The 25,428-nt window shown below is 40.9% G+C and overlaps 1 protein-coding gene across 4 annotated transcripts; it reads right to left on the bottom strand.

Moving 5' to 3' along the window:
* Positions 1–1,859: 1,859 nt before the first annotated feature.
* ZCWPW1 (zinc finger CW-type and PWWP domain containing 1) lies at positions 1,860–24,952 on the bottom strand. 4 transcript variants are annotated; one of them, XM_057487320.1, is made up of 17 exons: positions 24,653–24,952; positions 20,240–20,296; positions 19,263–19,513; positions 18,784–18,862; positions 17,855–17,945; positions 17,276–17,442; positions 16,968–17,078; positions 13,474–13,590; positions 12,617–12,737; positions 11,952–12,027; positions 11,420–11,524; positions 10,369–10,452; positions 9,713–9,779; positions 9,227–9,318; positions 3,815–3,875; positions 3,233–3,364; positions 1,860–2,349 (listed from the first exon to the last, which is right to left on the bottom strand). In XM_057487320.1, exons 2-17 carry the CDS (start codon positions 20,265–20,267, stop codon positions 2,030–2,032), a joined length of 1,902 nt encoding a protein of 633 aa, XP_057343303.1. In that variant the 5' UTR covers positions 20,268–20,296; positions 24,653–24,952; the 3' UTR covers positions 1,860–2,029. The 4 variants fall into 4 exon arrangements, with proteins under 4 accessions (XP_057343303.1, XP_057343302.1, XP_057343304.1 ...); XM_057487319.1 differs by lacking the exon at positions 24,653–24,952 and adding an exon at positions 24,204–24,345; XM_057487321.1 differs by lacking the exon at positions 24,653–24,952 and adding an exon at positions 24,204–24,345 and having other exon boundaries at positions 16,968–17,084; positions 17,285–17,442.
* Between the last annotated feature and the right edge of the window lie 476 nt (positions 24,953–25,428).

Here is a 25,428-nt window from a genome sequence, read left to right as displayed (position 1 = left end):
CAGACCGGGGCGCGGGGCCCGGGGCGGAGGGTCAAGGTCACCCAGCGGGCGCGGGGAGGATCCCAGGAGGAGAGTCCGGGGCCCCGCGCGTTGGCTGGGGAAACTGAAGTCCGCTCTCTGGTCACTCCCACCTTGTCTGGGTTGTCTTCTGGTGGCTCGTCCTAGGTGCCTCTTTCAGCCTTTGTCCCCTGGGATGGGAAGGAAGGCAGTGACATGCCCAAGGTCACAGCAGACCCAGGTGGACACTCCAGGTCCCATTTTGTCTGGGGAGCCCTCATTCTGATACCCGGACTCAGGCTTTACCCCCCTGCCCCACATCCAGCCGACCTAGGGAATCTGGTAGCACTTCTCCCATCCTTTTCAAAGTCATAAATCCTCATCCAGCCCAAGGAGTCCCCTGAGCCTGGCCCTAGGCCCCTGCCACACTGGGCACTGCTGAGAGGGACACATGCCAAGCAGTCCCCAACCCCAGGGAACTCCTTCCCTCTGTTACATCTGCATCGGCCCGTGAGGTATTGGGGGTAAGGCATGGCCTCAGAGGGTCCAGCTAAGGGAAGGTGGTCCGAGGAAGGGCTGGCTGGCTGGCCGGCCTGTTGGTTTATGAGCAGAATGCTTCTTGCGCTCCCTAGTCGTGGCAGAGTGCCAGAAGAGCTGAGTCCTGGTAGTGGGGGAGTACTGGGAAGTGTGCTCAGTACTGCCCTCTGCAGGCGGAATCCAGAGCAGCAATAATACAGGTGGAGGGCTGGGGATGAAGGCTGCCTTCCAGCCTTTGGGCTGCTCTGCCAATCCAGAACAGCCAGTCTGACCACAGCCACGCCCAGGCAGAGACTGGGGGCAATGCGGTCCAGCAAAAGGCCTTGGCATCTTATGTCCAGGCCCTACTCAGCTGGGTATGAACAGGGCATGATGCCTGGCATCACGTTTACTGGCTGTGTGTGCTAGGCCAAGTGGATTGGCCTCCCTGGACCTCAGCTTCCTCATCTGTAAAATGGAGCCAAGATAGTCCTTTCTTCATAAGACTGCTGTGAGGATTCAGTGACACTGATACAGGAAAAATGCTTAGTGTAGTACCTGGCACATAATATAGATGCTTGATAAGAGGCAGGTCTGAATTTATTGGCTTCATCTAGGGGCCAAGTCAGATTCAGAGTCTTTGCTTAAACTGCTCTTGCTGAGGGATGGAAATTCTAAAGACAAGGTCATAGGCATTCCATTTTTGTCAAGTTCAATTCATTCTGAGAAGGGCAGCAGAGGCTCCCTCAGCTGAGAGGGGAGTTAGTTGGGTTGAGAAGTCCTTGCCAGTGGCCACTTCCCACCTACAGGAACCTCTCCAGGCTCTATAAAGCACATTTGCACTGGCCCTGCTTCATCCTCCCCCAGGCCTGGCTGGGTCCCCCCTACTATGCAGATGTGGAAACTGAGGCTCCATTACCAGTAAATCCCCAAACACTGGCAGCTGTCCAGAACCCAAGGTCTGCCCCGTAATCTAACCATTCTACTTCCCTTACAGTAATAACTAAATGTACTGTGTTAAATACTTTTTGCGCATCACCTCATTTAGGCATCGTCAACAACCCTATATGGTACTGGATGTGCTCTTTTAAAGCATGAAAAGAAGAACCAGAATGGTTACAGTGCTTTTTCCAAGACCATGCAACTAGTAAGTAGCTAGCTGTACTAGGATTTGAACCCCGATCTGGCCTTCTCAATGTCCTTCTCCCAGGACTCAGGTGGCACTGCCCTCCCAGATTCTTATATTGTGCAGGCCTCCCACCAGAAACAACAATGTGCCACAGTGACATGGAGCTGAGGGGCACGCAGTCAAAGGGAAGCATGTGGTTAGAGTGGAACCAAACCAATTAACTAGTAACTGTTTTATTAAAACACAAACTGCACAGCTCTGATTTTAGCCATTAACCTCATAGCCAACAAACACCCCAAACTTATCAGCTTCTCAGGGACCCACTAAGAGACTCTCCTGCTCCCAAGGCAGGGGCTTGGAGAGCGGGAAGGAAGCAGGAGCACACAGCTATTCCTCGAAGAAGGCCATGGTGAACTCCTCTGCATCATCCCTGAGCTGTGGCTCTTCTCTCTGTTCCAGCTCTTTTCCAACTTCTTCCAGGAGTTGCTCCAGGTCCAGGTCACTGGAGTCTTCATCATCAGGGTGGAAACTTCTAGCCTGCTGAGGTGGTAGCTCCTGGGGTCCAGGCCCTTCTTTTCCCACCACAGGACAGGCCCCACAATGAACTGTGGGGGTCAGGCCCTTTGGCACCATTCTAGCTTCTTTTTCCTCAGACAAGTTGGTTAAGGAGGCCTTGATTTGGGGAGCTTTAAATTTTTTTGTAGGGCCTAAGTGACAGTGACATAAGTGAGAATCCTATTAGGTTATGTATCCTTACCTTTTACAAGTCAAACTCCTAAATTCTTTTTTGGGGGGAGTATGTATGTATGTATGTATGTATTTTGGTTTCATTAATATAAAAATCACATGAGCAACACTGTGGTTACTAGACTGCCCCCATTATCAAGTCCCCCTCACATACCCCATTACAGTCACTGTCCATCAGTGTAGTAAGATGCTATAGAGTCACTACTTGTCTTCTCTGTGCTGTACTGCCTGCCCTCCCCGTGCCCCCCTCTACATTATGTGTGCTAATCATAATGCCCCTTATTCCCTTCTCCCTTCCTTTCCACCCACCCTCCCCAGTCCCTTTCCCTTTGGTAACCAAACTCCTAAATTCTTATTTCCAAAAAGTCTCTGGAAAAGATGACCTTTCTCAGAAGAATGAAAATGGGCTTCAGAGTCAAAAGGACCTGCATTCAAGCCATGGGCCAGCCACATGGTAGACATGGGTCTTGAGCAAATGTTAAATCCTTTGGGCCTCATTCTCCTTACCTTTGAAATGGCAAACACCCAGTCACAGAGATATTAAAAGAATTAAAGGGAACAAGCCTGACAGTATGTATATTGTCAGCTCACACCAATGCTCAAAAAATGCTAGTTCCTACCTCCTCACCATTCTCCCATCCCTGGATCAAATCGGATCAGTAACCATTATATTCCCATAGTGTGTGCTGCTGTGATCTACAATCTGAGGGGTGTCTTTTTGGCCTAATTTTTGTTGTTTTTTAAAGTAATGAAAAGCTATAGAATTGTTAGGAAATGATCCAGGGAGGGAAAATGAAGACATGAACCTCATTTCTCATGGTTTTCCCAAGTCTTGAGCCTTACCTGGCTGGTCAGGATATGAATTTCCATGTCCTTTCCTTCCTATTATGGGTACAGGAGGAGCTGCAGATTCATTTCCCAGAGATCTCTTCACTGTCTTCCTTTGAGGGGTTCCATCTTGTCCATTTGCTATACCTGTATCATCCCCACCCACAACCAGGAAGGACATTTGTCAATTTCTCTCTAAATGACAGCTTGGCAAAGGTCCAGGGACTCCCCACATTCTGTCTCTGTCCTCATTCTCAATCTAGTGAGTTTTTTTGGTTCCTTTTTCCCAATCATTTCTCTTTTTTCCCCCTGGATCATCATTTCTGTATGTTTCTCTGTATAGCCTGCATTTTCTAGGAAGTCATCCTTGGCTAAGAATTTAAAACATCCATTCCACCTGTAACCTAAGATTTTATAATTCACTACCTAGAAGTGAGGAGGCTACAGCTTCCTGGATACACTAGCAATAGTCTTGGCCTTTTCTCAGGTTCTGAAGCTGAGACAGTAAAGTTCTTCTACCTGCACACCCCTCTTACTCTCTGCTTCTGCTCTGCCCTTAACTGGAGCACATGTTCTGTTTCCAGCTGACTTGCTTACCTCTTGCCTTGGGTTTTTTGGTCTGAATTTTGGCTGGCTTGGGACTGGGCAAAGTTGGGTCCTGAGAATGGGAGAGAAAAATAAGAAGATATAAATTAAGTCACATAATTGTGTTTTTAATAAGAGTGGGATGCTACAGAGTGATGGGTAGAGTTAGGGGAGTCATACTAGTTTCTGTGAGCCTAATACTGTTTAAATAAATGACAACAAAGAAAAATGCACTCATCAGTCCCACTCTGTTTGACACTACAATGCAAGGCTTTGTGCACAGAGAAGGAAATAAAGCTAGGCCACAAACATGATAAAAATTGGTAAATTAAAAATTAAACTGGTAACTAGACTTTTAATGGTGATCACTTTGTAGTGCATACAGATATCAAATTACAATGTTGTACACCTAAAACTTATGTAACGTTGTGTACTAATTTCACTTCAATAAAAAAAGTTGGAAGAGAAAGTGAAAAATCTGTATTTTCTAGTGCTACACATAATGGGCTTGGAAATTGCCACTCTGTTCTAACAACAAAGCAGAATATCCAAGGATTGTGAGACAACTACAAAATGTGTAACATATGCATAATGAGAACACCAGAAGAAGAAGAAAAAGAGAAAGGAACCAAAGAAATAATGAAAACAATAGCGACGGAGAATTTCCCCAAATTAATGTCAGATGCCAAACCACAATCCCGGAAGATCAAAACCCCAAGAAGGATAAACAACTACACTTAGAGATATCATTTTCAAACTAGAGAAAATCAAAGATAAAAAGTTCTGAAAGATGTCACAGAAAAAAATACCTTACCTGTATGCTAAGGAAAGAGAAAAAAGGGAATCATGTGAAATGCTCAGTTAAAACCACAAAAGGCAGAAAAAGAGTGGAAAACAAAAATAGGAAGAACAAGGGCAACATATAGAAAATAGTAACAAATATTGTAGCTATGAATCCAGCTATATCAGTAGTTACTTTGAATGTCAACAGTCCAAAGGCACCAATTAAAAGACAGATTGTTAGTTGACCAAAAAATAAGATCCAACTATATGCTGTCTACAAGAAACCCGCTTTAAATATAAAGACATATACAGGTTATGAAAGTAAATGGATGGAGGAAAATATACCACAGTAACACTAATAAAACAAAAAAGTAGGAGTAGCTATATTAGTTTCAGACAAAGCAGTCTTCCAAGCAAGCAAAGTTATTGGGAATAAAGAAGGACATTATGTAATGATAAAGGGGTCAATTCTCCAAGAACACATAACACTCCTTAAAGTGTACGTAACCAACAACAAAGCACAAAATTACGTGATACAAAATGTGACAGAACTGCAAAGAGAATTTGGTGAATCCATTATCATAGTTAGAGACTCCAATCCCCCTCTATGAGAAATTACTATCCATCAGGCAGAAAATCAGTAAGAACATAGTTGAACTCAACAACACCACCAGTCAACTGGACATAATTGACATCTACAGGCTACTTCGACCAACAATGGCAGCATATATACATTCTTTTCAAGCTCATGTGGAACAATCACCAAGATTGAACACATTCTGATCCATAAAACACAACAAATTTAAAAGAACAGGAATCATACACTATGCTCTCAGACCACAATGGAATTAAACTAGAAGTCAGTAACAGAAAGCTAACTGGAAAAGTCCATAATACCTGAGATTAAATAATACATTTCTAAACCACAGATGAGTCAAATAAGATATCTAAAGGGAAACTTAAAAATATATACTGAGCTAAATGAAAATGCAAATACAACTTTTCAAAATTTATGGGATGCAGTAGAAGCAATGCTTAGAGGGTAATCTAGGACACTGAATGCATATATTAGAAAAGAAGAAAGATCTAAAATCAATAATCTAAGCTTAAATTTTAGGAAACTAGAAAAAGAAAAAACAAGTTAAATCCAAAGCAAAAAGAAAATAAATAATAAGAATTGGAATGGAAATCAATGAAACTGAAAACAGGAAATCAGTAGAGAAAGTCAGTGAAACAACAAACTGGCTCTTTGAAAGGATGAACAAAATTTATAAGCCAGGCTAACTATGAGAGAAAAAAAGAGGAAACAAATTACTAATATCAAAAATTAAAAAAAGGATATCTTTACAGATACCATGGACATTAAAAGGATAATAAAGGAAAACCAGGAACAATTCTGTGTCTACAAATTTGATAATGAAGATGAAACAGACCAATTCCTTAAAAGGCACAATCTGCCAAAATTCAGACAATCTGAATAGGCCTATATCTATTAAGAAAATTGAATGAATAATTAATAATCTTCCCAAACAGAAAACACCAGGCCCATATGGGTTCACTGGTGAATTCTACCAAACATTTAGGAAAGAAATTTTGCCAATTCTCTACATTCTCTTTCAGAGGATAGAAGAAGAGAGAATACTTTATTTTTTAAATGAGGCCTGCATTACCCTGATTCCAAAAGCAGACAAAAACATTTCAAAAGAAAACTACAGACCAATCTCTCTTATGAACAGAGATGCAAAAATCCTCAACAAAATATTAGCAAATCCAACAATGTATAAAAAAAGAATTGTACACCATGAACAAGTAGCATTTATCTAAGACATATAAGGTAGATTCAACATTTGAAAATCAATTAATATAACCTATCACATCAAAAGGCTAAAAGAGAAAAATCACACAATTATATCAGTAGATGCAGAAAAAGCATCTGACAAAATCCATTCCCATTCATGGAAAAAACTCAGTAAACTAGGAATAGAGAGGAACTTCCTCAACTTGATAAAAAAAAAAGAAAAAGCTACAAAAAGCCTACAACTAACATCATACTTAATGGTGAGAAACTAGCTTTCCCACTAAGATCAGGAACAAGGCAAGGATGTCCCCTCTCACCATTCCTTTTTAACATCATATTGGAAGTATTAGCTAATGCAATAAGACAGATGGAAATAAAAGATAAAGAGATTGGGAAAGAAAAAATAATATGGTCTTTGTTTGCAGGTGACATGATCATCTATGTAGAAAATTCAAGAGAATAAACAAAAGACTCTAGAAACTAGTAAGTGATTATAGCAAGCTTGTGGGATACAAGCTTAAAAGCTTAATATACAAAAGTCAATCACCTTCCTATATACCAACAGTGAACAAGTGAATTTGATATTAACAGCACAATACCGTTTATATTAGTACCCCCAAAATTAAATACTTATATATAAATCTAAGAAAATATGTACCAGATCTATAAAAAGAAACCTATAAAACTGATAGAATGAAATCAAATAACTAAATAAATAGAGAGATGTTCCATGTTCATGTATAGGAAGACTCAATTTTGTCAAGATGTTAGTTTTTCCCAGTTTGATCTAGAATCAATGCAATTTCAATCAAAATCCCAGCAAGTTATTTTATGACTATCAACAAACTGATTCTAAAGTTATATGGAAAAGCAAAAGACCCAGAATAGTCAATACACTAGTGAAGAAGTGCAAAGTTGAGCACTGACTCTAGGCAACATCAAGACTACTATAAAACTACAATAATCAAGACAGTGTAGTAGTGGAAAAAGAGTAGACAAATAGGTCAAGGGAACAGAATAGAGAGCACAGAAATAGACCTACATAAATCTAGTTAGCTGATCTTTGACAAAGGAGCAAAGATAAGATAATGGAGCAAAGACAGTCTTTCCAACAAATAGTGCTAGAACAAATGGACATCCACATGTAAAAAAATGAACACAGACACAGACCTTATACCCCTCACAAAAATTAATTCAAAATGTGTTATAGATCTAAGTATAAACTGTAAAATTATAAAACTCCTAGAAGATAACATAGAAGAAAATCTGGATGATGCTGGGTATGACAATTACTTTTTATATACAACACCAAAGGCACAGTCCAAGATAGGAATAATTGATCAGCTGACTTCATTAAAATTAAAAACTTCTGCTCTGTGAAAGACAGTGTCATAAGAATGAGAAGACAAGTCACAGACTCAGAGAAAATATTTATAGAAGACACATCTGATGAAGGACTGTTATCTAAAATAGACAAAGAACTCATAACACACAACATTAAGAAAATAAACAACACAATTAAAAAAATGGACCAAGCACCTTAACAGACATCTCACCGAAGATATCCAGATGGCCAATAGGAATATGAAAAGATGCTCCACATCATATGTCATCAGGGATATGCAAATTAAAGTGATGAGACACCACTACACTCATATGAGAATAGCCAAAATCCAGAACACTGATAACACCAAATGTCAGCAAGCACGCAGAGGAACAGGAACTCTCATTGCTGGTGGGAATGCAAAATGGAGTAACCACTTTGGAAGACAATTTGGTGTCTTCTTAAAAAACTAAACATACTCTTACCATATGCTCCAGCAATAGGGCTGGTTTATTCCCAAAGGAGCTAAAAACTTATGTTCCCACAAAAACCTGTACACAGATATTTATAGCAGCTTTATTCATAACTGCCCAAAACTGGAAGCAACCAAGATATCTTTCAATAAGTATATGGATAAACTGTGGCAAATCCAGAAAATTGAATGCTATTCATCAGGAAAAAAAAGAAATTAGTTATCAAGTCATGAAAAGACTTGGAGAAAACTTAAAATACACATTTCTCAGTGAAATAAGCCAGCCTAAAAAAGCCACATATTGTATGATTACAAATATGACATTCTGGAGAAGGCAAAAACTATGGAGGCAACAGAAAGATCAGTTGGTGTCAGGGATTCCAGGGGTGCAGGAGAGGAATGAATAAGTAGAGCACACAGGTTTTCAGGGCAGTGAAAATACTCTATATGATACTGTAATGACGGACACATGTTATTACACATTTGTTGAAACCCACAGAATGTACAATTCCTAGTGAACCCTAATATAAACTATGGACATTGGATAATTATGGTATGTCCATGTAGATCCATCAATTGTAACCAAATGCACCACTCTGGCAGGGGGATGTTGATGGTGGGGGAGGCTATGCATGTGTGGGGGCAGGAGGTATATGGAAACTCTACTTTCCTCTTAATTTTACTGTGAATCTAAAACCACTCTTAAAAACTACCCTTAAATATGAAAAAATTTGTATTTCATATGCCTGAAAAAAGACTAAGGAAACAAGTGAATGAGAATCCTAAGTTTCCACACAGGGAAGAAGGGAGAATGAAGAGAGGCAACCTGCTATTCTCTGAAATTGTTTCAGTAAGAACCAAAGAGCTACAGAAAAAGGTTCTGAGGAAAGAGGAGGATCTGCTTCCCTGGAGACCCTTAAGAGATAACATCAGCCAGTCAGGGCTACCCTGGGGCAAGGACAGGACTGTTCCTTAGTAAACAGAAATACATGCTAACCAGGTGTCCTACAGGAATCTCCTAAAAGGAATCCCCAAGATCAATCTTACTTTTTTCTCTTCCTCCTCCTCCTCCAACTCTGACTCTTCCTCTTCTTTCTCCAAGCAGGAATCTGGGCTGTTAGGCCCAGAGAGCATTAAGTCTAGAACAGAAATAGGAAAGAAGGCTAAATAATTTTTCCAAGAAAATAGGTGATCCCAGAGAATCATTCTTCTAACTCTACCTCTCATGCCTAAGTGGTATTTTCTCCATAAAACATGATCCTAGGGTATAACGGTTCCACCTGTTTCAAAACCCATCACTGTTCGACATGCATCCTCCCCCCTCCTCTGTTTTCCATTCCTCGCTCCACTCATGTATCCATCCAGTAATCCCACACACTTGGTCAATGGCATTCATGGAAAGCCTCCTATTATAAAATCCAGAACTAGGCTGATGACATTGGATATAAAAATAAGGAAAAGCTTCAGCTGCTGGCCTCATGAAGGAATTCCTCACCTCCCTCTCTATCCTTACCCTCTTCCTATTTATCCTACCTTTTCCTTCCCCACTATCATCAGATCCATTGAATCGGCTCCGGAAACCAAACAAGTTAACCCGCTCCTAAAGGAACCAAGAAACAAAAGCATCATCCACTACTCTCTGAAGGGTGATGTTTACCTTCCATCTTCAAGATTTTAGTTTTGGAATTTGTTATTTCTATTCCATGCTATTTTTTTGAAAATTTACATTAGGTTTACCTCAATTTTTATGATTAACTATTATAATATTATAACATTATTATAATCTCTTTTTCCAGTTCATTTATAATTCTGTAAGTAACTGGGAATGGGACATTCACTGTCATTCTCTACTCCACTCTCAAAGGCAGCATTTGAGGGTAAAAACTGCCTTCATAAGAGAGGTTAAGGTTCAAGAGACTTACAGTTCAATAGGGAGGTGGGATAGCCCCTACCACAAACTGCCTCTGCCTGGGCTGAGAGAAGATCCCGTTTGTCCAAGGGTAGGGAAAAGAATGGGTGGTTTAAGGAGTCAAGGGAATCTTGCCTGGGCAGGAAAGACTAGTTCTAAGACTAAGAGTGTGTAATGTAAACAGACAAACCAGTTTTTTGTAGTACAGAGTGTATGTATGGATTGATTTGTTTTCCAAGTCCCAAAGAGAAGCAGGTATGTGGTCTGAACACTGTCTCACCTGAATACTGATCTGTTCTGCCTCTTGAGCCATCATCAGGGCTGCCCCTAGTTTCTGGCTGCAGTCCTTGTTCCTGCAGTTTTTCTGAAATGGAAAAAAATTAGAGTTAATGATAAATATTAGAGAAGTGACCCCAACATACTGACGCTTATCATACATTATCTTTAACTGCATTTATTTCCAGTACCTGGTATTGATATGATACTCCTGTTCTTAATCTTTTGAGCTCAATGACACAATCCCATTAATCCTCCCAAAAACTTTCACGTGTTCCAAACCATATTTTCAGCCAACATTTTGGTATCCTTTCCAAACTAAATCCCACGGATATTTGAAAAGGTAAGATTAAAGGAGTTCAGGAGATTCCACTTTTAAGATCTTGACAAGTTTCTTTAGATCCAGCTGCTTGATTTAATACTCACTGCCTGATTTTCTAAGGTCCCTGAACTATTATTGGGCCTCTGCTCATTGGTAAGGCTGGTTGAGCCCAAAGTGATTATAATGAGGATATATTATTTAGTTAACTCAGCAATTCCCAACCAGGGGAGATTCCCCCCCAACCCCACAAGATATTTGGCAATGTCCAGAGGCAATTTTTTGGTTGTCACAACTAGGGGCAATGGCTACTACTGGCCAGATGCCAGTAGAGCCCAAGGCTGCTACTAAATAGCCAATAATACATAGGGCAGCCCTCCACAACAAAGCAATATCCAGCCCAAAATGTCAACAGTCCCAAGACTGAGAAACCCTGAGTTAATCTGTGTCCACATTTTCTGCCACACCTGCTTTGGCTAAACTCGAAAACTGCAGTCTTCAGAAAGGCCCCCTATCTGCAGGAGGAAATAGACTAAGAAAGACTAAGAAAAATCATTATCCTGCTACAATCCTGGTAGAAGGAAGAGTCCCTCATGAATAACCTCACCCTTTCACACTTGGTCAGACATGAACTCTCTCCTGACACAGCCTCCGTTGAGAGAAAATCAGATTTAATAAAGGTAAGACTTAGTTTTCAAATTCCCTTAATCATAACTGACCCCTGAGGGCTGCTTACCATTCCAGTTAGCTCTAGGGTCAGCTCCTGGAAGTTCTTCAGCATGTTGACTGGGATCCAAGCGCGAGAGACTCTTTCTCCAAAAAATGTCACATGGTACTTGGACTGAAATAATAAAAGAGGTTCAGTCATGGTCTCTTATCCTTCTTCTTGCTATGGCCCTCTAGCCATAAAAGGCAGAGGAAGAGCTGAGGGTTCACAAGGAGAGAGAGGTGCTGGGCCTCATGCGCTCCCTTAAACCTGACCCACCTACCTGACCTCACGCCATTGTTCTCCCATCCTGACCTCAAGAATCCTAACCAAAGCATATTTATCAGAATCATAAGTGTCTTAAGTAACGAATAAATATTTAATTAGATGCTAGTTTGTTTCTATATATGTGTACTTATTTCTGAGTTTGTGACTCAAGCTAGGTGTCTGTTCCTGCTCATGTCTGCTGGCTCTATCAATGCTTTTTACTCTGCACCTGTTAGAATGCATGTGTCATTACTTTGGCTTGAGTGCTTCCCTACCCTGAGCCAGGAAAACTCACCGGCAGGGAATCAAGATGAGAAGCAAAAAGAAAATATTCCCCCAGGTCAGGATCGGATTCTACCATGCCTGGCCACCTGTAGAAGACAGATGGGTAGAAGGGACAGAAGAGAAGAAGTTACATGAAGAGAACACAGACTCATCAGTATCCACAGAAAGGGGCACTATGTTTTGCAAACACAGGATCCCAAAGATAAGACCTCCCTGTCAGCAGTCACTACCAAATGACTGAAGTGACTTCCACCAATGTACAAAGCTCAGAATCTTCTTAGTAAAAGTATCTTATCCTTATAGCCCTTCCAACAACCTTGATAAAATCTTCTAAGGACATTTCAAAGAAGAAACTATCCTACCCTTCCTTGTTCTTTACTTTGTATATCCTCATATGTCAATGTTTAAAAAATATCTCTCTACCCACTCAGAGCAGAATCACCAGACCCCTTTTTTCCAGAAAGATACAACCTCTACTGTGAAACCCCTAGGAAGCATGTCCTTTCAAAGCCTCCAAGCTCAGCACTTTATCTTTTCCCTCATCCCATGCTCTTGTGCTCTTTCTAAGGCAGGTACCATTTCCATTAACAATATTTTCCATTTTCTTTCCTCCCTGGTTGAGTCTACCACTTGTGAGTTCATGAAGGATTCTCTGACTATGCCATGGTGCCCTACCAGGGGTAACCATATTGCTTGGCCCAGATGATGGATCCTGGGATGTAGGAGGCATAGGCCACATCACTCTCACGCCCTGTCCAGGTCTCCTCAGGGATATCACAGCAATTATACTCCAAGTCTGCCAAAAGAAGGAATGAAGAGAAGGAAGAGCCACATAAGTTGAAAATCTACATAAGAGTGAGGAAGAGGACAAAAAGAAACTGGTATTTGCCACAGGTGGGATCAAAAGGGCATATGAAAGACAGTCATGGAGGAAGAAGAACAAAGACCTGTGGAGGAAATACAGCTAGAGCCAGAGGGGGTAGGAGTGCTGCCTCCTTACACTCTATAAAAAGAGATTCCAACCTTCTGCTTCTGTCCCTCACTGTCTGACCCTGCTTCCATCTGTGTAATATCATGATAGTAATTTCTCTGAGACTCTGTTATCTCATCTGTAAAATGACTGGGCTGAACTTGACTGTCATAAGTAAGCTCTTCCAAGTAGTTTCACTCTAAGTCACTGGATCTCTTTTATCTGACATTCACCCATATGGCCCATATCCCTTCCTATCCACCAGTCCAGTGCCAACAACCTAAGCAGGACTGACAGGATCAGACCAGTGCTGAAGAAGATGGAATTCACTCAGAACATATGTTTAGATTCTTGGCCCCTCCCCACAACATTACTTTTCAGGGTCTTCTAGCCCCTTACACCAGATTCATCCTGATCTGACAGGAAGATCCCTTCCTGTCTCCCAAACACTACAAGGACCCCTGGAAGCTAAAATTGCACCTATTACATAATTAATTAAATGATCTATTCAGGGAGGAATAATAAAAACTGAAAAAAAAAAAACATTTCCATTCCATTGTACCTGTATTCTGGTCACAGGACCAATTAACTGGAAGGACAGAGGGGTCGATGTTCCCACAAAGTCGCCTCCATTTCTCACAGTTTGGAGAGGAACACTGGACCCACACTTGACATTGACCTGTGAAAGGAAAAAAACTAAAATAAGAGACTTAAAAATATGCTGTTCTTTCCTCAAGCCAACTAAAATCAATATATAATTCTATTAGCATAATATTAGCCTTGAAGATCAACTAATCCAATCTTTGACTTATAAATGGGAAAACTAAGCTCAGAGAAGATAACTGACCTGCTGAAGATCAGTCTAAATTGGTGGCAGAGCTGAACTCAGAACCCAGGTTCTATCTTTTTCCTATACCACGCTACCATCTTTCCTCCCACCAGCGCAGAAGTGTTTCCTGCACTGACAGTTCTTAAAAAGGTGGCCTGGCTTTTTTCTGGCTAGTACCTCGTTTTCTGCTACTTTGTCACTACTGAAAAATTCTTCTGAAGGGCTAACTAGCATCTCTTTTGTACACAACATCCAGAGCTCCCATCTGAATCTCAGCTAATTTACCAAATCTCCTTTGGGACCAACAGCCCTGAGTTTGCCCTCCTCCAACAGGTCTAAGTCTATTGTTTCTCAATCAGCTATGTACTTCAGGCCCTGCTCAAAGGCCACACATTCTCTTTATCCACTACTTCCCAAACCCTCATTCCCACCTTCTCTATCCTTTTCTCTAATGTCTTCTAAATTGACCCAGTGCCCCACTCAGTCTCTCCTTCCTCCCTCTCAAACCCTTTCACTATGTTCCTTGGAATTCTAGACAAGAGCAACAAAAGTCCACACATCCTCAACCTCTTCTCTGAACTTCCCTCTCCTTTTTGAAACCTGGTAATGCACTAATGACACTGCCCCTACACGATCCCACACCCTCCCTGTAAGTGGAGTCTGCTCCTTCTCACACACCCCAGGCTAGAAAGGGGTGTCAGCATCATCCTTATTCTCTATTTTCCCTTCCAGACTATTATTATTTCTTTCTAAAAACCCTTCCTCCCTTGAAGCCCATGGGATGGGACTATACCACCCTCTCATGTCCCTTGTAAACATGCTGGCATCTGATTCAGCCTTCTCCTCCTCTCCATCTCCTGCCCTCATTCCTGATCCACTATTTCCACAGGGATAACTCACCCCATTCAGAGTTCCTTGACCTTTTCCTCCACGCCACTTCAGTAACCCACTCCCACTCCTGCATGTCCCACCCAGTTATCTGCAGGGACCACACACTCCCCTAAACTGCTTATCCAAATATCCCTCTTTGATAAAAATGCCCCATCCTTCCACCTTAGTTGCTTAAGACCCCCAAAGCAACTTTCACTTTACCTAGATCTCCAATCCACTGGCCCCTACCTTCCTCTCAATCTACTAGCAACCTCCATTCTTCACTCTGTTCTTACTCAGTTTGATTCCTTAGATTATCTCACACATCTTCAACACCCTTTCCCTCCACCCTTCTTCCCATTCAGCTGACAAAACGCAACCCTGAACATATCCAGTCTACCTTTTCTGTACCTACACTCACTCAACTCAGTGTTGCCAGAGAAAAATCACATAAATAGGTATGCTATATATTCATAATTAACAATATCAACTGATAAATTCCTCTAGTAAATTCACTCTCCCACTCTTAAATTTTACCTTAAATGCCTGAACATAGTGAATGCATTCTGTCCCACCAAAACCATCCCTCAGAAAAGCAGCTGATTTACATTTGGGACCTTTCAAAATATCTCATAATGTGGGGGAAGAGTGGCTTATTTATAGCAAGAAGCTTACACATTCACTACAATCACAATTCAACTCACAAGGAGTGAACTTCCATCCAGTCTAAAATCCAATCCTTGCCCTAATACTGAGAGGTGCTGGACATGGAACACTGCCCAGACCACCTGACTGCCCAGATTGGATGTACACCTCCAGCTCTACATGTTACCAGGTCATTTTAACATGAGGAAAAGTTTTTTGCCTTACACTACCTTGTTGGGTGCCTACATAGTCTTTCTAGAATTTTGTTTCAAGTATGTATTGTGAAATTTGATAAAGGGAAGCCTCAGGACTGGAAGTGGGAAGCCTGCACTGGGAGCTCCCATGCCCCATCACTCCTAGTCAAGTGCAGACCCCACAGGAAGGAAGAGACAGACACTTTACAACCCATACTATTTTGGCTTCTTTATCACCCAGTAGAAGAGAGGGGTTTCTGCTGCCTCTAGCAACAATCCTGCAACAGCCCAGCCAATGTGAGACTGTTACAACTCAGTCAGTGAACAGTCATAACTTCTCTTGTCCCTGGCCTCTATGATACCACACTCTCCTGGTCTTCCTTCTACATGAATTTTCTCTTAGCTTCTTAGTTTTCTGCCTGGAAAGCTGTTTCTCTGCTCAAACCTAAACATTAGGTTCCCCCAGGGTTTTTATTCATTTCTCTTCTCTTTTCACTCCACAGCCTCTTGGAAAACTTCATCCATTCTTACTGACGCAAATGATTCCCAAATCTGTATTTCCAGACCAGATCGCTTTATTAAACTCTAAATCTCATCACAGATCCCCTAACTTCTCCAAAGCTGAATTTATCACCTGAAACTTGCTTTATCTTCTAGATTCTCCATTTCAGATCATGTTCTTTGAGCCACTCAAGAAAACACAATCATCTTAGAGGTCTCACCCTTCCTTAGCTCTCATATCCAACCGGCAACCATATTGTGTTGATCCTGCCTCCTAAAGATCTCAAATTTGTCTCTTACTCTTCAATGCTACAGTCTACCTTCCTTGCTGGATCTCTATTTCTATGGGCTAGTCTTGCTCCTGCCAATCCATCTACTATGCTTGTGCAGAATGAGCTTTCTAAAATGCAAATCTTATCAAGTTTTCCCTACTTAATGTCAATGGTTCCTCTTTACCTTTGAAATGAAACCCAAATTCCTTAGCTTGACACATAAGGCACTTTCTGATCTTGCCCTTGCATGTCTCTAGCCTTACCTCCGCCTACAACCTCTTATCCCCCACCCCAACACACCCAAAAACTACAACAATTAGCCATCCTCCCTAACTCTGCTAGTAACTATCACCCTGACCCCTAGCCCCACCTTAGTTCCCCTGAGAAATTACACTTCAAGATCTGGCTCAAGCGGTATCTTTTCTTGGACACTTTTCCAGGTCTACTCCCAACTCAGCTTTCTGGTCTGCCTTCCTCACAAGTCTGTCTCCCTTGCAGCACGCTTATATTCATATCCTCTGTATTTACTCAGCACTTAAAATGCCTGCTCTATAGTAGGCACCCAACAACTATGGGTTATATGACTGAATAAGGAAATGAATGAACTCTTTCTGTCTTCCTTGCAGCATAACCTTAACAAACAGTCGTGAGAGAGAAATTACAGTCTTTGCAGAATTCACAGTAACAACCTTACCCTTTCCAGTTTCAATCCCAAGTAGATTTTCTAAACCATGAATGAACTCACCAAAACCACTTTCTTCTCCTTTTTGCTGTTCCCTGATGTGAGAATGATCCCGAACTATTTTCTTTGGTTGGTCTTTTTGCTTATGCTCATGTCCACTTTGGGTTTTCTCCACTTTATCTTAGAAGATAAAGTGAAACATTATAGGGCATGGAGATAAAGAGAGTATTTGTAGATACTAAAGGCTAGTGAAAGAAGAATCAGAGCCTAATAGTTTCCAGCCTTTGGCTGAAAATTCTCAGCCTGCCCACTGTCCCATTCACTACTTTTGTGGAGTAAGTATCAAAGCCAGATGTCAAAGTATAAGAGACTATACTTACGAGCTTCCTTCTTTCCTTTGCTTAAGGAGAGTCTATTGAATTTCTTCTCAGAGGATACAGGATCTGGCTGGCTTGTCTTAGATGTCTCTATCTCAGGGATTACTCCATCTTCCTGAGAGGCTGAAAGCTCTAGAATGTCAGGTCCCATTATCCTCCCTCTGAAAATAAGATATTTTTTAATGAAAAGGTAAAAGGGAACAATTTGTAGTACACTTCTTTTGAAAAATCTCAAGGATAAAAGTTAAAAGGATAGAAGAATCTGAGGGGGAGCCAAGATGGCGGCGTGAGTACAGCAGCGGAAATATCCTCCCAAAACCACATATATTTTTGAAAATACAACAAATACAACTCTTCCTAAAAGGATAGAAGAATCCTAGAAGATCTCTAAGGCCTCTTGAAGGCATTTTATACATCTACTTGCCTACTTGAATTTTTCCCAATTCAAACAAGGTATCTTTCCTGGGTTGAGAGAAATCTAGAGATATGAAAAATGACTGGTAGAGAGATAGATAACCATTTACCAATGCTAAGTCCACCCTGTGATAACTCATCTCACTTGGATAAACTTACCCATTAGCATGAGCATTATCAGTAGTAGGAGAAGCAATTCCTGGTTCCTTGTCTAACTGGGTAGATCTTACGGACTGGGCACAGGAAGTCTCTGCAAAATCAAGGCTAGATCCCATCTCTCCCAAAACAAAATACCATAAGTAGAGAAGCAATTATAAAAATAACCACTCCATTATTTCCAAGCCATAACCTTTCATTAACATATGTCCCACCTATTACCTTGAAGAGTCTACCTTTGGATATTTGTCATAGCATAGAACTTTAAGTTTTTTAATTCTCAGGAAAAACAACAAATCTGTATCTTTCTTCAAGCCTTTCCAGATTGATCTGCCTCATTCCAAAATAGCCAGGTAATGTTAATTTCATTTTGTGTGCATAACAGAAATTTTACATACTGGTTTTATATCATTTTACCTCAAACTTTCTCTAGGAGAAATACACCTAGGAAAAGCTGAAATGTCAGACCGTTCTCCTTTGCCTCACAACCTATGGAGAAGACCTCAGGGCCTACTTTAGAGTTTTTATTCTAAAAATCAAATCCTTGTTAAAACAGTATTGGAAACATAAATATACTTGTGTAGATGGAAACTAAGTTCCTCAGACCTGGGAAAACCAATTTATCTTTTCCAAGTAGATTGTAAATATATAAAAATGAATCTAAATCACATTTAAAAAATCTAGATGAAACTATATTTATATTCTGAAGTCAATGTAATCTATTTTTCTAACAGTCTACCCTTTGCCTAAGTGGTTTAGCTATAGTCCTGTTGATAGATGATGAAGTATTTAAAAATATTTCAAAATTGCTTCTAATATTTCCCTACTTAGGGAAGATAGGAGGAAGGAGAGAAGCTGTCAACTTGCTCTAACCTTCAGATAACAGTTTCTTTCTCTAACTGAAACTCTTTTTCTCTCATTATATGCCATACCCAAGCACTCCTGAAGAGACTTCTGTAGCACAATCTGGACAATCTCCTCAAATTCGTCATTGGTAAGACTTGCTTTTTCCTGCAGAGACAAGGGTGGAGGAGGAAAACCACTCATCTTTACCCAGTTCTCCTCTCTGACCTCAGCCAAGTCTCCTTTAGATGAGCAAATTAAATTCACAGGCTGAGAGCATGAAGTCAGTGAACCTAAGAATTCTATAAACTCTATCCCAGATCTCCTGGGAATAAAGAAGTCAAAGAAAAGGAAAGAGTGTATAAAGTCTCTGTCCACTTCTACTCTTACCTCCATCCCAACTGAACCCCAACCTACCCATTATTTCCTGTTAAATGCTTTCATTAAAACATGATGGAATAAAAAACTGAAGTACAGAATGAATTTCCCCAGCACACAAGATTCTGTTTGTCTAGGCTGGGTGTTTAGGAGAAACGGTCCCACTAGAGCCCAGCTAGGAAACTAATACCTTTCCTTTCTTCACTGCTCGCTTGTCTTGAACTTTTCCTTTTTTCTCCTGGCCATTGCTTGGACCATTTTCTGAGGTCGCTTTCTCCTTCTTCTCCTCTAACCTGGCTTTTGGCAGGCTTGGTCTGGCCTCTGCCGCTGGGGAATTGATTCCCAGGGTCTCTTCCTTGGGTGAGTTAAGGCTATAGGACATCAAGCTATGTAATTTCTGTACAGGTGGAGCAAAGATTTTCTTTGGTCCTTTCCCACATTCTGAAAGAGATTTGATTGTCAAATAGAATTTACGAAACATAGAATCTAACATAAAAATTGTCAAACACTGTTTACTGACTGGCCATATCATGTCAGAATTATCCTAGTTCTCTCCATCCTCCCTAAGATTCTGATGAAATATTTGGGAGTGAGGCCCAGGAATCTGTAATTCTACAAGGCTGTCTAGATGATTGTGATGCCCTGCCAGGTTTAGGAACCACTAATTGAAAGGTGATTAACATAACCATGCAGGAAGCTGAATTATTCAAATGTGAAATTTTAAAAATTTGCTCATTGTAACTGTGGACAAAACTGTATGGGAAATTAAAGAAATTGAAAAAAAAATGAGTCAAAAATCTACAAATGATGCAATGAAAATTGTACTGGTCCTGCCAGGTTTAAGTAATACTGTTTTCTTCTGAGCTTCCATATATGTTGTACCTGTCTGGTGGCATTTACCATATTCCAGTTTATGTTACAGATATTTAAATGTCTTTTCTCTCCCTACAAGTTTTACATTCCTAAATAAGAAATTTCTAAGTCATATTTATTTCACTCAAAAGTATCTAGAAAAGTAATAAAGTAGTTGCTTTAACCAAGTGGACACAAAATATAAGTGAACTGAGCTTCCCTTTGGTGAGAAGGGTATGCAGATTTCCAAGGGCTGAGAAAGAAGGGAAAAGTGAGAGAAATGTACAAAGCAAACCTCCCTCACTCTCTGCCTACCTTCTTTACTCTGCAGTGTTGCCATCATTCAGCTCAGAAGCTACACTTTCTTTGTGCCTCTGTTGGAAAAAAGAAATTAACTGCTATGATTCTGATTGAACATGATTTAAAATTTTCTCCTCTCCCAGTCTTCTTGGGTTCAGGATCTTTGGCTGGGATTCCTGAATTACATTTTCTGCCTTCTTGACTATACTGCTACCTCCTCAGCAGTGCCAATTACATGCCAGTGGATAATAAGAGTTACTGTTTTAAAGATTAGCAAAATCCTTAGTGTTTTAAATGTCCAGAACGATGTCCCACACAAGGTAGGTACTCATCAGTAGGCAGAAGTGATACAGGTGTTGAAAATAAACAGAAATTCAATTGCACAAATTTTGAAGATCTTATTGGCTCTATTCAGTGATTCATGGGGGCTGGACTTAGTGTGACCACAGCATGGCTGAGGAAAGTATTTTTAAATTATCTTTTGGTATGTCTCTGTTCCATTTCTTACTTCTATAAATGTGATGAACACAGATGTACTGTTCTGCCACAACTACTTTTCTTCTATTATTAAAGAGAACATTTTCTCTCTGTTTCCATCTTAACTCATCACCACCAACCACCAGGAAAGAAGGCAAATGAGAAATTGGAGGAGAAACACAGCAGCAAATTGGTTTTTTAGTAATAATTCTAAATAGAAGCTAGAAACCGAATAAAATTAGGCTGTGAGATGCACCCCTATGTTTATCGCAGCACTATTTACAATAGCCAAGAAATGGAAGCAACCTAAGTGTCCATCAGTAGATAAATGGATAAAGAAGATGTGGTACATATACACAATGGAATATTATTCAGCCATAAGAAGAAAACAAATCCTACCATTTGCAACAACATGGATGGAGCTAGAGGGTATTTTGCTCAGTGAAATAAGCCAGGCGGAGAAAGACAAGTACCAAATGATTTCACTCATATGTGGAGTATAAGAATAAAGAAAAACTGAAGGAACAAAACAGCAGCAGAATCACAGAACCCACAAATGGACTAACAGTTACCAAAGGGAAAGGGACTGGGGAGGATGGGTGGGAAGGGAGGGAGAAGGGTGGGAAAAAGAAAGGGGGCATTACAATTAGCATGTATAATGTGGGGGGTACGGGGCAGGCTCTACAACACAGAGAAGACAAGTAGTGATTTTACAGCATCTTACTACGCTGATGAACAGTGACTGTGAAGGGGTATGTTGGGGGGACTTGGTGAAGGGGGGAGCCTAGTAAACATAATATTCTTCATGTAACTGTAGATTAATGATACAAAAATTTTTTAAAAAGTGTCTGATAAAAAAAAATTAGGCTGTGAAAGGAATTAATTTAACAACAAATGACAAACATCTCTCAGACTCCAGGATTCCAAAAAAGATCATAAGTCCCTATGAGGCTAATCTAAATTATAAGAAGAGCTATCTAAATGAGAAAAGCCAAATTAAAAATAGAGTATTTGAGACGACATTTGATTTTTTTAAATATACATCTATATAATATGCTTGTATATCCTCTCTCTAGAAGAATGCACAAGAAACTGACAAAAGTGGTTCTGAGGGGTGATACTGGGTGGCTAGGGGAGAAAGAGAGCTTTTTACTGTACCCTCTTATATATCTCTAGTATTTTACAACATACACATATTACCACTTCAAAAGTTATTTTAATTCTAAAGTCTCTCAATAAACAGAGTATTTTAATCAACCTAAAATGGCAAAATTTTCTAGTATTTAGGTCCAGATCATCATCCAAACCTATACTGACCTCAATAGGCCAAAGTGTGTTACTGGGCCCAATCAACTGGATAAAGTTGTGGATCACTGTTGAGTTACTTAAGATCTAGAGGCAGCAGTGTATACCAGTTCTCCTTGTCTAGAATGGGGGTGTGATGAACACTACTTTTAGAGAAAAATCTAAAACCTGATCAATAGAAAAGGGAAAACCAGGAAGTCACATTCTGACAATTCAAGTCTCAGCTCCTCTGTTTCAGACAAATTATCTTCTTCCACAATAACAAATATTGAAATCTAGTTTAGAGAGACAAAAAATTTAAAACAGACAGTTACTAAGTACACAAAATACCACCAACTTTCATCTGACCAGCTACTAAATAACTTTAGGCTCTAGACCCAGGAATAACATTCGAGGTTTTAACTTCTCTTTTCTTACCTGAGATGAAAAAGAGAGGGAGAAAAAAAAAACTAATAAAGCTTTAAATATGAAAATTTTAGTAAGTTCCATAAACCAGATCCTAGCTACTCAACATAGAAAAAATAGTTAATAAGGATGGAAAAAGAACTTAGAAATAACTAAGGAGAACCAAAGAAAGGTGATTCAGGTGTTCCAAAAAATAGAATGTTTCCCTTCACTTAGAACACTAAAAATCATCAGATTGATTTAAAGATGAAATCGTCTAGCTCAGCAGTCCTCAAAGTGTGATCCAAAGCTCCGGGGGTTCCAACTGCTTATCTGTGTTAGGCTGGATTTTCTCATACACGTCAACCAAAACAAGATAACATAACAGACTGAATTCAGAAACAGAAGAAAATCTAGCTGTCTTCTATTAAGCCAGACATGTAACAAGATTTGCAAAAATGTAAAACACCATCATTCTTCACACTAAATTTTCTTTCATTTAGAAAAATATACTTTTCATAAAAAACATGTTACTATGTAATACGCTTATTACTCTTATTTTCAAATTAATAAGTATGTAAAACTTTTCTGTGTATGTTAATATAAATTGATATATAAACAGATATAAACCAATTTTTGGAGTCCTCCAACATTTTTGAGTATAAAAGGGTTCTAAGACCAATAACTTTGAGAACTGACCTAGCTAAACCAGTTAATTCAGTCTTGTATTTTTCAAAAAGCATTAATCCTCTCTCCTCCCCCCATTCACAAATCTCCCCCTGCTAACTACCCAATTATTCCCATTTCATATTGTTCCTGGAATCCTTGGTCTAAGAGAATAGAATTGTCCTCTAACAGATTCCATGAGCCTTGGAAAACTGTACGTAAAGACTATATTTAAAATCTCCTTTAAGCTGGAGTCTGATTTCCTTTTGCTATTCATGTCTAATGGCATGTGGGATGTTTATCAAAACCTTGAAAAATCAGTACCTGAGGGAATTGGGGATGGGAAAAAAATTCCAGCCTCCCTTACTGCCCATACTCTACTACCTAAACACGCCCTAACAAGACATTTACTGCCTTAACTACCTGAACTAAATAAACCTTTCACAGAATCTTAGACATAATGGCAAAATAATTGATTCAGCGGCAAGGAAGCACAAAGATATAGTCACTTATCACCAAAAGCAGACTTTCTCAGGATTGCTGGTCTCGTTGAGATGCCTGCCATCTACTACCTTAACTATTTCCACACGTGCCCTATACCCACCTCACACTAGCCTTTCTGTGTTGCTGTCGCTTAACGGAGCACATTCTCATGAACCCCAAGATCTCTGTACCATTGCCCCTCTCAGGGCACCGAGATTTGTAATAGTAATAGACTTAATTCCACCTTCCAAACCAGAGGAAAGAACTTTTGGTAATCTGCATTTTTCCTTTTCTCACCAATTCTCCCTTCAGCACAGCAATTAAGCTCGAAGGTATCACAGAGACCAAAGTCTCTGACTCTCCTCAAAGAGTAAAATAGTGCTTTCCAGCATCTCTTCGCCATCGAGAACCCACCAGGAGAGAATCTCCCCTCAGCTGCTCCACCCCCACCCCTGAGGAGGTACCAAGCTCCTCATTCTTACTCTGCCCGTCGTCGCCCTTCGTGATTATGGGTTACTTTTGTTTGTTGAGGGTGAGTTTGCGCTCAGAGATTCTAAGGAAATTAAGAGCTGGTTTTTGCCCTGAAGAGAAAACTTCTCCTCAGGCAACAAGTACCAGGACTGCCGGGCCTCACACTTTCATGTGCAACCGAAGGGCCAGCTACCTTCTGGAGCGAGGACGACCTAAGGACGAGGAGCAGAGTGAGCTACTGAAGCGACACTGCAAACCCCCACCAATCTCTACGCAGTCTTCCCGCCACCGAGAAAAAGCGCGAGGCCACGCATAAGCTCCACCCACTCGGCTCCAAGGACTAAGGCGCATGCTCAACTGGAAGGCAATTCTGCGTTTGCGCAGCTTAGTTATTTTCCTCCATCTTCGGACCTGAAGCCCAGTAAAACTACGAGTCCCATAATCCTTGTTGGCCGCAGTTTTTTAGACAGCGAAAGCGCCCAATTGTTCGTGAAGCACATCTTCGTTTTACTGACTCTCTGCTCTAAACTGCCGGTTCCTTCCCCTTTTAATTGATTCCTGTTCCTCCTTTTATCGTCCTTTACGCCCTTATTTTGATATTTTATTTGAGAGTGACCTTAACCCCACTCTCGTCTTTCCCACCTTATTCTACTTCAGGATCGGCACCCCAAGCACTGTTGGCAGGGAGGACGGGCCACCTTGGCACCCTGCGAAAAGGGCGTCGAATAGCTTCTTCCCCGTTGGCGACACAGGGAGCCCAAAGCAGGCCGAAACCTCTTGCCCGCCCACTCTCATTTTTATGTAAGACACAGCGTTTGCTGAGGAAGTCCAGTGAGCGAGCCGGTGGGGGATGTACTATTTGTGGTTACGGTGGGCGTCAGGTCTCCGTCCGCAGACTGTTGGCTCCTGCGCAGGCGTCGGGTGGTGGGCGGAGGCTTTGGGGCCGGGGCTGTGGGTGTGGAGGCAGAGATGAGGGCGTGGTGTCCCCAGGTGATAGCGATTAAGGAAAGGCGGAGGAGTGAGCGACTAACTCGGCCATTTCGGGGAAGAGGAAGTTGGACAATTTTGGTTGTTTTAGTGTTTTGTTTTCAGTTCAGCAGAGACTATTACCCGGGGCGGGGGTGAGTTAAAATGACCTATCGTATTTTATTGAGAACAGTTCGTAGGAAGACGGTCGCACGCTCCGCTCCTTCCATTCCTGTACTTTTAGGTTCATCCCTCCGCTTCCTCGAAAACCGTTTTAAGTAGATAGGCAAAGGTCGGGGGGGGGGGGGGGGAACCTGAATAATTCATGAGGGCCGCCCCGTTCCTTAAAACACGCCTCTCCGAATCGTGCTGACGCACGTTGCGTGTACCAAACCTAAGGAAGCTGCGTAACAGTCCCCGCCCATTGGGCTCAGGGCGGGGCGTCATCTCCA

This window comes from Manis pentadactyla, chromosome 10 (assembly GCF_030020395.1).
Source record: "Manis pentadactyla isolate mManPen7 chromosome 10, mManPen7.hap1, whole genome shotgun sequence".
Lineage (NCBI taxonomy): Eukaryota > Metazoa > Chordata > Mammalia > Pholidota > Manidae > Manis > Manis pentadactyla.
The sequence above is the reverse complement of the archived record's forward strand: the minus strand, read 5'-3'. Positions and strand labels throughout refer to the sequence as shown.

Bases quoted from the DNA above. Each gene is read 5' to 3' on its own strand.
- ZCWPW1 (XM_057487320.1), bottom strand. From the start codon at position 20,267: ATGATGGCAACACTGCAGAGTAAAGAAG. The intron at 11,525-11,951 runs GTGAGTTTTCCT...TTATTATTTCAG, and splicing joins CTCATCTTGATTCCCTGCCG to TCCAAGTACCATGTGACATT. The intron at 3,365-3,814 runs GTAAGCAAGTCA...GGGATGATACAG, and splicing joins CAAAAAACCCAAGGCAAGAG to GTATAGCAAATGGACAAGAT.